General features: G+C 64.7%; 2 protein-coding genes across 4 annotated transcripts in view; one reads left to right on the top strand and one right to left on the bottom strand.

The window, feature by feature from the left end:
- SLC30A3 (solute carrier family 30 member 3) overlaps positions 1 to 7,541 on the top strand; it is a 36,614-nt gene extending 29,073 nt beyond the window's left edge. Inside the window, exons 7-9 of one of the 3 annotated variants that reach the window (XR_013635523.1) lie at positions 2,930 to 3,064; positions 3,506 to 3,813; positions 6,683 to 6,765. Coding sequence is in view for 2 of the 3 variants with exons in the window: in XM_073335437.2 (XP_073191538.1) it covers positions 2,930 to 3,064; positions 6,683 to 6,849 (302 nt within the window). In the remaining variant the exon portion in view is untranslated. Of the gene's footprint in view, positions 1 to 2,929; positions 3,065 to 3,505 lie in introns of all 3 variants that reach the window. The other 2 variants (XM_073335437.2, XM_073335439.1) reach the window with 2 other exon arrangements.
- A 1,605-nt stretch (positions 7,542 to 9,146) lies between these two features.
- Positions 9,147 to 13,413, bottom strand: part of GTF3C2 (general transcription factor IIIC subunit 2) — a 30,787-nt gene continuing 26,520 nt past the window's right edge. The window contains exons 13-19 of the mRNA XM_078851930.1: positions 13,028 to 13,172; positions 12,628 to 12,789; positions 12,436 to 12,523; positions 11,957 to 12,085; positions 10,570 to 10,842; positions 10,141 to 10,368; positions 9,147 to 9,438 (exon numbers count right to left, since the gene is read on the bottom strand). Of these exons, the coding sequence (XP_078708056.1) occupies positions 9,232 to 9,438; positions 10,141 to 10,368; positions 10,570 to 10,842; positions 11,957 to 12,085; positions 12,436 to 12,523; positions 12,628 to 12,789; positions 13,028 to 13,172 (1,232 nt within the window). The 3' untranslated portion in view covers positions 9,147 to 9,231. The remainder of the gene's footprint in view (positions 9,439 to 10,140; positions 10,369 to 10,569; positions 10,843 to 11,956; positions 12,086 to 12,435; positions 12,524 to 12,627; positions 12,790 to 13,027; positions 13,173 to 13,413) is intronic.

Raw genomic sequence — 13,413 nt, 5'->3', positions numbered from 1 at the left:
GGGTTTTGCCTCTGGCCAGGCAGGATTTAAAGGTGTTTACCCTTCCCTTTATACTCATGACAGGGATGCACAGGGCTGGGCTATGCCCCAGCCTGGGAACAGTCTCTGGGAGGAGCCCTGCAGTGACCCAGATCCTCCGGGGTCTCGCTCTTCCCCCAGGGTGGGCCACGTGGTCTCACCGCCTCCTGAGACTGGGCCCCTGGGCCTGCAGCCCCCTGCCCCACCCCGGAAGCTCTGGGCAGTGAGTCTGGGACAGACCGTCAGGGCTCAGTGCCCTTCGCCCAGCGTCTGCGGTGACACTCTCAAAGGGCAGGCGGACAGGCGGGTTTATTAGCCACCTGGCACACGTCAGCAGACGCCCGTGGTGTAGCCAGAGAGCTGAATGTTAAAGTGAGGCCAGTCTGGGCAGCCCAGCGCCCAGCCCCGCTGTCACAGATCCCATGTTCGGGCCGTGTCTCTGACTGCCTTCCTCAGTCAGTTCCCAGATGAGAGCCCTTAGCTTCCTGCAGAGCCCCCGGGGACCCCTCCCACCTCTCTGCCCAGCCCCTCGCTGAGCCTTGAGCCAGGAGTCGCTGGAGCTGGCGATGGGTCTCTGGGCCCCTCGATCAGCCAGCGCTGGGCTGACGCTGTTCATTCCACCCAGCAGAGAGGTGACGCCCACCTCGGGCTCTTAGCCTGCCCTGCAAGCCAACCGCACCCCTGCCCCACCCTGGGGAACAATGCAACATACCGGGGAAACTGAGGCACACCTAGGCATCATAAAAAGAGCACAGAAAACTCGCCCTTGTCACGGGTGGGTTTCTAGTCGCCTGCCCTAGCCTGGGGTGGCTTTAGGGCAGCACCAAGAAGCAAAGGTTAGGACACAAGCCAGGCTGCTGTGGCATGGGTGTGGGTCTGGCATGCCCAGCTGAGCCCTGTGTCGCTCAAAGGCAGTGCTTGTCCCAGCTGCTGGTCACCTCTCGGGCTCCCCTAGCAATTCCCCCCCGCCCCACGAGAGCTGTCCCCCAGCATCAACCCAACCCATCCCAGCACCACCCTGACAACCCACCTCCCCCTGCATCACCCCGACAGCCCCCCAGCAATCACCCCCAACAACCCTCCTCCCCCAGCATCACCCCAACAGCCCCCCAGCATCATCCCAACATCCTGCCAGCATCACCCCCCACCTCCAGCACCACCCTGACAACCCGCCTCCCCCAGCATCACCCCAACAGCCCCCCAGCAATCACCCCCAACCCCAGCAATCACCCTGACAGCCCCCCAGCAATCACCCCTACCCCCAGCAATCACCCCAACAGCCCCCCAGCAATCACCCCGACATCCTGCCCCCACAGCAATCAACCCACCATCCCGCCAGCAACCAGCCCCCCCCCCCAGCAATCACTCCTTGCCCCCCCCCAATACCCCTCTAGTGCCACACCCCCAGCAGCCTGTCAGCCTGTCACCAAGCCTCAGGAGTGAAGCGACCCCCGGCTTGGCACAGGCTGTTGCAGGCTCCCATGGGTGCTCCACGTCCCCACCTGAGCCTCTGGGCTCCAGCACTCCTGCTTCATGCATTGAGCTCTGTCCAGCTGAGCTAGACTCCTACCCACATCTCAGGGACTGATACACCCCGGCTAGGCTTTGCAGTGACACCAGGCAGTGTTTTCCAAACAGAGCAGGGTTTATTAGTCACCTGGACACAGCATCAAGAAGTCCTGAAGTTAGCACAGAGAAACAAAGATTAAGCCATAGTCCAGTTGGCCAAGCCAGTGCAATCAGCCAGCCAAGCTGCTATGGACTCCATTTCAGGCTCTCTCTCTCTCTCCTTTCTCAGTCCCAGGTGAGAGGTCGGGGGTCTATGTGGAGGATAGCATTTAACCCTGACACCTTTCCCTTTGTTCTTGATCTGGGGTGTTGGCTTGGCTTCCCTGCCGAGAGCTGGGCATGGGAAATCTCCTTCCTCTGGAGCTTTGCTGGGTGGGAATGTTCTGGGCAGTGTCATCGACATGGGTCGGCTCCAGCCAGCCCTTAATGACCCCCAATAACACGGCACAGCTCCTGCTCCGCCCCACCCCCCCAGTGCTGGCAACCCTGCTGCAGCCACTGGGCAGCAATGCAAAGTGCAGAGGGAAACTGAGGCACACATAGGGTGCATACACGTCCCACCAGCATGGGGAGAAAAGCCTGGTTGCTATGGGGCTTTCTAAACTGGGGCCAGGGTGTAGCAAAATCCGGTGGCCGGAAACTGATGCCAGCCAGTCCATTGGCCAGCGGGCCCATGTGTTAACCCCAGGGCAGTGACCCACGGGCCCAAACAGCCCAGGGCACCAGTGCCTGAGGCGGCTCCTGGCTGCTTTCCAGGCCGACGCGTTAGCCCAACGCAGGTTCCCGGGCTCAGGGCGGGGTCGTGGACGAGGGGCTCTGCTGGTGGGAGCCAGGGGGCCAATGGGCCCGTCTGGCCTGAGTTCTGAGGACCTGGCCACCGCCGGGCTGGGCAATGGGAGGACGTGGGCAGCCTGGCCCTGGAATGTTCCTGCCAGTGCTGGGGGGGACATGCCTCACCCTAGCTCTGGCAGGGGGCAGCCCCGAGGTCCTGGCCACCCAGTGATCCCTGAGCCCAGCACAGGCCTCCCCATGCACATAGCACTCTCCAGCCCATTCCAGCTGCGCGTAATGCCCCCGCTCTGGGTGCATCTCCTGCCCCCTACGCCTGCCAGTGCCATGGGGCCTCCCCAGGGACAGCCTGGCCCCCACAGCCTGCTCCAGCTCCGCTCTGGCTTCCCCTCCACCCACCCCGACCCCCAGGCTGTGAGCAGCATCTCCAGAGAGCCCTGGGGTGCCCCTGTGCCAGGGCTGGAGCCCTGCCAGGCTGGGGGAGCTGCCTGCCTGAGCCCCCCGGAGCTGGGCTGCCCCAGTGCCAGGCCTCACCCTCCCTGCTTGGCCCCAGGGGCGCCGCGGGGCATCGAGTTCACCGCGGTGAAGGACGTGCTACTGGCCGTGAAGGATGTGAAGGACGCCCACAACCTGCACCTCTGGGCCCTGACCCTCAGCCACCACGTGGTGTCTGTGCACGTGGCAGTCGGTGAGTGCCCCCCCCAACCCCTCCCACCAGAGTGGCTGGGCGCCAGCTGTGGGGCACCCCCCCACACACCAGAACGGGGTCCCTGCCCCCCACCGCCACCAGGGATGGGCTCCGTGCATGTTCCACCCTGGCATGTGCTCCCTGCAGGCCCTGCCCCCCCCCCGTACATGGTCCCTGCATGCCCTGCCCCCCCCCACATGGTCCCTGCAGGCCCCCCCCCCCCCCCGTACATGGTCCCTGCAGGCCCTGCCCCCGGTAGGTGATCCCTGCAGGCCCCGCCTCCCCAGTACCTGGTTCCTGCAGGCCCCGCCCCCCTGGTCCCTGCAGGCCCCGCCTCCCCAGTACCTGGTTCCTGCAGGCCCCGCCCCCCGCACATGGTCCCTGCAGGCCCCGCCCCCAGGAGATGCTCACACGGGGCTGGGCTGCCCCCTTTGCCTGCAGATGCCGGCGCGGACATGGAGGACGTGCTGCAGGAAGCCACCGCCCAGCTGCAGAGGACCTTTGGCTTCGTCTCGTGCACGGTACAGGTGGAGCGGTACCTGGAGGACATGGCCACCTGCCGCCAGTGCCAGGACCCCCGGGACTGAGCACCGGGCCCGCGGCACCTGGCACCAGAGAGGGAGACGCCCCAGCCCCCAGCCTCCGCTCTGCCCGGCGGGCCCCCACGTGCAGCCAGCGGGCTGTGGGGCTGCCCCATCAGGCCCTGGTCTTGGCTCTCTTTCTACTGCCAATGGGGCGCAAGGGCCAAGGTACCTTGTGCCAAGAGCCCCACCCACACTGCCCCAGGGGCTGCGCCCCACCGGGTGGGAGAGAGCCATGGGACTGCTGGAGCTGCCCTGCCCCCACTGCCAGGGCAGAGGGGCCATGCTGGGCCCGTTCTCCCCGTCTGCCTCTGCCGAGCTCTCGGGAAAGGGGGAGCCGTCGCCCCGGTGCCCATTCAGGCAGCCTGTCTTTGTGCAGTGGGGTGCGATGCAGAGCGCCCCCTGCAGGGTGAGAGTGTCACACTCCCTGCCCCCTGGCCCAGGACTGGGGCGGCTCTGCTCTGGGGCTGCTCCCACAGCTGCTGCTACATTGCAGGGGCCCTGCACCCCCGGTCACCGCCAGATGCCCGTTGTTCTCTCCTGCTCCTTACAGAGCAACGGCCACACTGGGCCAGACCAAAGGTCCCTCTAGCCCAATGTCCTGTCTCCAGCCAGGGCCAGGGCCCCAGAGGGAGTGAACAGACCAGGCAATCACCCAGTGATCCCTCCCGTCGCCCATTCCCAGCTCCTGGCAAACAGCGGCATCAGCCCTGCCCATCCCGGCCCCCTGATGGACCTGTCCTCCATGGACGTAGCTAGCTCTTTTTGAACCCTGTTCTAGTCTTGGTCTTCACAACATCCCCTGGCAAGGAGTTCCACAGGTTGACTGTGTGTTGTGTGAAGAAATACTTCCTTGTGTTTGTTTAAACCTGCTGCCTAGTAATTAATTGGGTGACCGCTAGTTCTTGGGTTATGAGGAGTAAATGACACATCCTTATCTACTTTCTCCCCACTGGTCAGAATTTCATAGACCTCGATCATCTCCCCCCTTCGTCGTCTCTTTTCCAAGCAGACGAGTCCCAGTCTGTTTAATCTCCCCTCATACGGAGCTGTTCCAGACCCCTCACCATTTGTGTTGCCCTTTTCTGAACCGTTTCCAAGGCCAGTCTAGCTTTTCTGAGATGGGGCACCCAAGACTTGTCCCAAGGCAGCATCAGGCCACTAGTTACTGCAGCTGACTCTGCCGCAGGGCCCCTCAGCTGTGTGGGGAGTTAGGGAGCCGGACGGCCCCATCCTGCCCGCTGCAGCCCAGCCGTGCCTTGGTGGGGGCGGCTCCTGGGCTCAGGGCGAGCTTTGAAAGATCTCCAGCCCTCTAAGCAGCAGGGGCCTGGTCCCCAGGGGGGGCTGGGGCTGGCTTACAGTCCCCTGGGGCAGGCCTGCACTGTCTGTCGTGCTCCCTGCCGCACCCAGCTGACTGCAGGGTGGGGGCTACCAGGACCCCCAGAGAGGGGTATTTGCCCCCACGCAGGCTCCCTGCGTGGAACCCCTCCCTGGCAGCCCCCTGCCAGCACCACTGATAGGGTGGGGCCGCAGCACCAGGCTAGGGCAGAGGGGCTGTCCCGTGCCCCCCACCCCCACCCTGCAGTCCCTACCCAGGGGCCTCTCCCAGCCAGGGCAAATGCAGCTCCTGGCTTTGCCCCCACTCACGGCCAGGCCTGGCCCCCTCCCTTTGCCTGATCCATGGCCCCGTGTCTGCCTGCCCTCCGCCAAACCCCGACTGAGCCGCTGGTGGGGCCGGGAGCCCTGGGTCATGCAGCATGACCAGGGGGCTGGATTCCCACAGAGCCCCTCGCTCAAAGCCCCCTGTGCTGCCAGAACGGGGCCAGGGGCCAGGAGCTGCAGCAACCGCCAGCCCCCCTTGAGCTCTGTGGGGAGCAGGACAGACCCACGCAGAAGTTTCCTTACACCTTACGGGGCTGCAGAGAATGGGGCGTGACCCAAGAGGGGGTGTGGCCCCCATGCTGGTGGGGAGGGGAAGTGGACAAGGAAGCTGGATTCCTGCTGGCAGTGCCCAGGCCAGGGAAGCAGCTGGGCAGGCAAAGCCCAGCCCCCGGCATCCCACCTGCTGCAGGCTGAGCCACAGCCACCGGCCAGGAGTGAGGCCTTGTGCGGGCCCCGCTCGGGCCCCTTTGGCCCAGAGCGCTCTCGTTCCATCCAAAGCAGGCGGCAGAGTTGCGGGACTGGCTCCTGGCCAACACCATGGCAGCAGCCCTCGAAAAAAGCCAGCGCTGCTGGGGACCATCAGGAGAGGGATGGAGAAGACAGAAAATACCATGATGCCTCTGGATAAATCCATGGGACGCCCGCACCGGGAGCCCTGCGTGCAGTTCTGGTGGCCCAGCTCAAGAGGGACAGACTGTGTTACAACCGAGACCAGCACAGAGACGGGCAACAACAACGGTGAGGGGCATGGAGCAGGCTGGGTCTGAGGAGAGATTAAGACTGGGACCGTTCAGTGTGGAAAAGAGACGACGAAGGGGGAGACGATAGAGGTCATTAAAACCACTACAGGCGTGGGGAAAGTAGAAAAGGACGTGTGATTGACTCCTCATAACCCAAGAACTAGGGGTCGCCCAATGACATTACTAGGCAGCAGGTTGAAAACAAACAAAAGGCAGTATTTCTTCACACAACACACAGCGAACCTGTGGAACTCCTTGCCAGGGGATGTTGTGAAAGGAATTAGATATATTCCTGGAGGACAGATCCATCAGCCAAGATGGTCAGGGGCACTACGCCTTGTTTGGGGCGTCCCTAGACCTGCTTGCCAGGAGCTGGGAATGGGCAACGGGATGGATCACTGGGCGATTCCCTGTTCTGTTCGTTCCCTCTGGGGCACCTGGCACTGGCCACTGTCGGCAGACAGGACACGGGGCCAGATGGACCTTTGCTCTGACCCAGTCTGGCCATTCTTACATTGTAACATGAGCTGCCAGTGCAATGCTGTGGCCAAAAAAGCTAATGTGACCCTGGGGTGCACAAGCAGAGGAATTTCGAGTAGAAGTTGTGGTTACTTTCTCTTTGTATCTGGTATCAGTGCGACCACTGCTGGGATCCCTCGTCCAGGTCTGGTGCCCACAGTTCTGGAAGGAGGTTGATCAACTGGAGAGGGGTCAGAGAAGACTCAGGAGAATGATTAAAGGATTAGAAAACCTGCCCGATAACGATAGACTCCAGCAAAGAGAAGGTGAAGGGATGATTTGAGCCCAGGCTGGAAGTGCCGACATGGGGAACAAATATTTAACACCCGGCTCCTAGTCTAGCCAAGGAGGTGGAACGGGGCCAGGGCTGGAAGCTGAAGCGAGACACAGACTGGAGAGAAGATGTAAATGTTGAATGCTGCGGGGGGAATTACCCATGGGAACCATTTCTCCAGGGTCTTGGTGGATTTTTTCACTCCAGAGGGGATGTTCTTCTAACAGCTCGGCCCTGGGGCAGGTCGCGGGCCTGCGAGATGCAGGGGCTCAGACGAGAGGACAATGGACCCTTCTGGCCTGGGATCCCAGAAAGTGCCGGGCGCTGCCCTGCCCTAGGAGGGGCCAACAGGCCCAAGCCAGGAACCCCCCTCGGCTGCTGTGATGGCAGCAGTTGTGGTTCCCTGAACAAGCCAGGGAGGGGGCTGGCTCAGGGCCCCCCTGCCCCCTGCACGCCCCCCGCTTTGCTTCGCACGCCCCCCCCGCCAAGGTACTGCCGAGCCCCCTGCCGCGCTGCCCCCAGCCCATGTCACGGCTTGGTCAGTGTCGCCCCGCGGGGGGTGTTGGTGTCCGTCACCCCGTGCCGTGCGTCCGTGTCTGTCTGTGGGTCTGTCTGTGCCTGTCTGGGGTGAGGAAACCGGCGTCCAAACTGTAAGGCCGAGGAGACACCACCAAGGACTCCAATAAACGGTCGCCCTCAGACAAGCCCCCCATGGTCTTCGCTGCTGTTTGTGGGCTGCGCTGGCTACACGCAGCCCAGGATGGGGTGGGGGGGTAGGGGGCTCATGTGCCTAGCGGGGTGGGGCACAACCTGCCCTGTGCCAGCCAGTCGGCCCGGCTCTGTGACGGAGACCCGGGGGCCCCCAGCATTGCCCTTCGCTGGCGGACCAGGCAACTGGCCTTTCAGAGGACAAGGCAGCAAGTGGGGCCCAGCTGTGGGGCAGGGGATCTCCGCTGGGAACAGACACCGCCAGGCCAGTAGCCAACACGAGCCGGGGCCAGGCGGGCCACGACCCCCTGCCCTGGGGCCGAGCCGGAGCCTCGAGTCAGGGGCTGAAGCAAGGACAAGGGCCTCCTGCAGTGGGGCACTGACCAGACCTGGGGCACCAGGGCAGACTCCTGCCCATCCCTGGGCCCCACCGCCACCATGTGCAAGCCAGGGGACTCTTCCGCCATCACCCGATCGCAAGTCAGACCCTGAATGTGCTGGCCACCACTGCTCCCCGTCAGCCCCACACTGCACCCTCCCACCAGCCCCACATGGCACTCTCTCACCTGCTCCCCACCAGCCCCACATGGAGCTGTGCCCACCACCTGCCTGCTCCCCACCGGCCCCACACAGCGTCCCACCCCGCCTCCTCCCTACCAGCCCCATCTGGTGCCCCTCACCTGGTCTCTACCAGCCCCACATGGCACCCCACCCACCTTGTGTCCCCCGCCACCTCCCTACCAACCCCAACCGGTACCCCCTGCCTGCTCCCTACCTGCCCAGTTCCCCCGCCACTGCTCCCTACCAGCCCCATCCAGTGCCCCCCACCCTGTGCCCCCCACCTACTCCCTACCAGACCTGCCCAGCGTCCTGCCTACACCATGCCCCCCACCTGCTCTCTACCAGCCCCATCCGGCCCCCACATCTAATGCCCCCCACTGCTCCCTACCAGTCCCTCGCAGCGCCCCACCCATCCCCCGTCCCTCCTGCCCCAAGGAGAAGGAAACCACACAGACCCTTTAAAAAACAAACACTTTATTGAACAGTTAAGATCACAGAGGCTCAATGTGAGCGAGTTCTTGGCTCCTGGCTTGGGTGCGAGGTGCTGCCCGTACAGCCTGGGCCCGGCCCAACAGCTGCTCTGCAGCCTCCCCATGCGGTGCCCACAGTACCCTGCGCCCAGGTCGGCAGGAGGGGCCTGAAGCCGGACGCTGGGAGCCAGGCACACGACCAGACAGCAACAGGTACAAAACCACAATGCTACACACAGGGCATCGCCTGCGGGAGGGGCCCCTGCACAGAGCATCAGCACCCCCCTCCCCCCCAGGCTGGGTGAGGGGCCGCTGCAGAGCAGCACCCCCCCCGCCCCCAGTTGGGTGAGAGGCCCCTGCACAGGTCCACCCACCCCAGCTCACAAGCTGGGTCAAGCAGACAGCCGAAGGGGCTATCCACAGCGATTGCCCGGCCGGCCAGCCAGCATGCCGCCCATGGCTCTCAGCCCATCCCGCGGGGGACAGATGGGCTGGGAGCTGGCAGGCCACATGATGCACTGAACCGGTCCCGAGCCTGAGCGGCTGGAGGCGGGACCCTGGCTGGGCTGCTGGGCATCTCCCCCCAGGCCTGGGGACCCCCCCGGGAGGCGCTGCGGCATGGAGCATCCGGGCCAGGACTCCGGCCGGGCGGCTATTGTTCCTGCAGGAGGCTGTGCTCGGCGGAGCTGGGGCTCTCCGGCCTGTCCCTGTACATGGCGCTGAACTGGGCTCGGCACTCCTGGAGCAGCTTGTGGCCCACAGGGGAGGTGAGCCCCACCAGGCAGTGAGCCCGCACGATGCCCGACTGGCCACCCGACACCAGCCAGCCGTGAGAGTCCAGGTTGGGGCTGAAGCGAACCTGCCGGGAGAGGAGAATCAGGCGGGGCCTGCGAGGGGGCGGAGCTCAGAGGGGTGGGGGCCGGGGGGCGTCACCAGCTGCCGCAGCAGCAGGTCTGAGCAGCACTCGTCTGACCAGAACAAGGGGCGCAGCTCCTCCTTTGGGCTGCTCACGGGGCCTCGAGGCTGCCCCCCGCCCTATGAGACAGACAGACCTGCTGCACGGCCCTCCCGCGGGCTGCCCCCAGGGATGCCACTGCAGCGTGTCCTGGGCCCCTGCGCTGGGGGGGGGCTCAACAACGCCGAGGCTTCAGGTCTCCTGCCCCCTTCCCAGCCCCTGCCCCACATGCTCTTCATCTCCACCTCAGTACTGCGGACCGGCTCTGAGAGGAGGGAGGGCAGGCAGCGGGTGGCAAGGGCTAGCCCAGCATCCTGCAATGGGCTCCTGCTGCAGCCCAGGGGGATCCTGCCCCCAAGCGCCCTGGGGTCCAGTCCCACCCCCCAGCACTCCCCCCGCTGTGAGGCTGTAGGAGCCAGTGCAGGGAGAGCACCTGGAGATCCTGCTGGGACTGGCATGGTGGGGTGAAGGGGTACAGGTGGGGGGGCTGGGCCGCTCCAGCACAGCGGGGGTGAAGGGAGACCAGCGGGGGAGCCGGGCTTCCTTGGCATGGCGGGGGCAGGGGCGGCCAGGCTTCCCAGCACAGGGCTGCAGGCCGGCGCTCACCTTGTGGATGGACTCCAGCTGCATGCGGTCCAGGCTCAGCTCGGCCTTCACCTCCTGCTCGTGCATCCTGCGCGTGGGCTCCCGGCTGAAGAAGTTTTGGAAGCTGCGCTGGGGGGTAAGGTACAGAGTGAGCAGGACACTGGAACTGGGCCCCTGGGAAGGGCAAACTGGGGCCAGGGTGGGTGTCTGCCAATGGGTGCAGCCACTCCCCCAGCTCTTGGGCCCCAGCTAGCCATGAACACAGTGGCCTGAGCTCTCACAGTCCACTTGGCATGAGAGACCCACAGCTCGGAGCACTGTGGGGCACCCAGCCAGCCCGCACAGCCCCAGCAGGCCCATGGGCTGGGAGGGGTTGGGGGGGGTCTATAGGCCATGCGGCCTTGTGGGTAGCGCTCTGGACTGGCACTCAACAGAGCTGGATTCCGCTCACAACTCGGCCAGGGGCCTGCTGGCCCCAGCTTCCCCATCTGCACAGAGAGCCCCCCACACACAGGAGGGGTGAGGGGAGCAGAGAGCTCCCCACACACACAGGAGGGGGGAGACAAAGGGGCTCCCCGGTTGTCCAGCCGGCGCCGGTACCAGGTCTGTGTCCTGGAAGCGGAGGCAGTGATCCTTTGTCATCTCGCTGTAGGTCCGGGTCTTCGGCCTTGGCTCCTCGCCTCCCGCAGAGCTGCAGGGCACCAGATCTGCTTTGTAGATGGGCTGGGGGAGGAGACACGTCCTGAGGGCAGGGCCATGCTGCTCCCACCCCCAGGGACTTGGCTGGGGCAGGCTGTCCCCCATGGGAGCACGGTCTGGGGTGACAATGGGGCCCTGTGACTCCGGTCCGTGCCTCGGCTGCGGGCGCTGAGCGGGGCCAAACCAAGGGCCAGGGACGACGCTGACAGAGCTGGGGCACTGGAAGGTAACAACACGGGGCACAGTAATGAGGGGATGGGCTGCTCCCCCCACCGCTGGGGGGCTGGCACAGGAAGAGCCGTGGGGATCCAGAACAGCTGTAGGAATGGCGGAGAGAGCGGCGCTGTCCTTGCTGCCCCCCGGGCCCTCGTCCTGGTCCTGATCCTGAGAGGTTCCTGACCAGGGAAGCCAGAAAGGGGCCAAGAGGACATTGCCACCCCACAAGCTGAACCCTGGCCCCACACCTGGGCAGCTCTGGCTCTGAGACCAGCCAAGGGACTGTCTTACCAGGAGCTTTCCCTTCCCAGCCTCTCCAGGGGCCAGGAGAGAGTGGTTCAATTAAAGCCCTAGGAAGGTTTCCTTGTTGCTGGGGCCCGCCAGCTGTTCCTTAGTCAGAGGTCATTATGGGTGGGGCCACGGACACCCCAGGCCGAGGCCTCTGGATACCTTGTTCCCCCCAGGTCAGGGCTGGACGGGGACCAGGTCACATTAACACGTCTGGCCCCTTTATTCACTCAGGCCCCCGCAGCGCGGCCCGAGCACACCCCTGCACCCAGCCCTGCCCGAACACACGGCTCCCATGGGCCCCTTGCTCCCAGGGCTGTGGGGGCATCCTGGGCTGCCATGGTTGAGGTGGACAGGAACATAGTCCTGTACTTGCCTTGTGCCCCATAGCCCCTCATGCACTACTGCCTCCAGCCCCATGGTCCTCCCAGCCGCTCACCCCCACATCCCCTCCATCCCACTGCCTCCAGCCCCATGGACCCATTCTGTCAAGCCACTTGCCCACCCAACTCTCCAGTCCCTCCACCCAGTTCAGCCCTTGAGCCCCATGGCCCCCGCCCGCCCTCACATGCAATTCACCCAGAGCCATGCCCTCAGCCCACTGGGCTGCTCCCTCAAGGAGAGAGACACTTACAAATCTGCGCTCCGAGGGCCGCTTGATGTTGAGCGGGTTCATGGCCAGGTCGGGCAGCACTGCGGCCAGCAGCTCCCCGGTGATGTCCCCGGCCGCCACAGCGTTCAGCCAGTCGGAGCTGGAGATGCTCTACCGAGGGAGACGGGAGCAAAGCTCTCAGTGCAAGCCCTGCTCCGAGACAGAGGGGCCCCAGCTGCCAAGTCAGAGGGGTGCCCATGTGGCAGGGCCTGGGCTGTCCCTAGCTGGCCAGGAAAGGGGAACGGGAAACCCCGCGGGCAGCGGGGTCCCGGCTCCACCCCGCCGCAGGCTCAGAACCGAGTGGGGGACGTGGGAGCCAGGGGCCCTGCTCCAGGCAGCACAGCGTGTCCCCGAGAGCCACACCCAGCAGAGTGCAGGAGCTGGCAGCCCCCCAAGGGCTACGGGGCACAGCTGGCCCCAAGCACCCAGGGACCTTGAACCCTCTCACCACCAGCTCTTACCCACACAGTCCCCTTGCGAGGGGCCACGAAGTAGGCCTTGAAGCCCAGGTAGCCGGCGTCAATATAGTGGATTCCACACAGTCCATACCTGCAAGAGAGAGCGAGTGAGACCCCAGGGGCCAGGCAGCACTGGGCTCGGGCGAGGGCAATGCAGGGAGCCCCCAGGCCCAGCCCCAGGGGAGGGTCACTCACGAGGCGTAACAGTTGTCCTGGGCCACAGTGACGCCATTGTAGGGCAGCAGCCAGGTGATCTCGGTGGTCAGGAAACGCTTGATGCTGTTGATGGGTTCATAGAGACGCCGCAGGTCCCAGAACTTGATCTTCCGGTCATTCCCCGCCGTAACCAGAAAGTTGCTGAGAGCCAGAAGAGGAGCAGTGCTCAGAGCCCCGCGCCCCCACACCCCAAGAGCCCTGGGCCACCTCCCCATCCCCCCTGGGAGCCAGCACCTCAGGGCCAGCTCAGACGCCTGACCCTCACGCCCTCCCCAACAGGTAACACTTCCCCCCAACCCCATGGGGGTAGGGCCTTCCCTAGCCAGGCTGGGCCCCTCCCTGGCAGGCACCAGCTGCCCCTGCCCGGCCCACTGCTCACCTGTTGACTTTGCACCACTCGATGCTTCTGACGGCATGGTCGTGGGCAAGGAAGCACCTGAAGGGGTAGATCTTGAGGGAGCCATCGGGCTGCCGCACGCGCTGCAGCAGGGACTTGGTGGGCAGGTTCCAGATGGCCACAGTGCCTGGGGGAACACACCGAGATGCCCGTGAGCCCAGCACCGGCAGCCCACAGACCTCGGGAGCCCCCATCCTGCCAAGGGGAAGCATCGGGGCTAGGGGGCCTGTGGGAATTGTCTGATTTCTATGAACTATCTTTATGACTCTGTAGAGATCCGCTTGGCACTGCTGCTGTGACGCTGACAGACCAGGTGTCAGCTCATGCCCAGGCCCCGAGATTTCACCTGAACGCTGACCAACAGACAG

This window comes from Lepidochelys kempii, chromosome 3, assembly GCF_965140285.1.
Source record: "Lepidochelys kempii isolate rLepKem1 chromosome 3, rLepKem1.hap1, whole genome shotgun sequence".
In the NCBI taxonomy this organism is placed as follows: domain Eukaryota; kingdom Metazoa; phylum Chordata; order Testudines; family Cheloniidae; genus Lepidochelys; species Lepidochelys kempii.
Note: the sequence above shows the minus strand (reverse complement) of the source record. Positions and strands in the feature narration are given on the sequence as shown.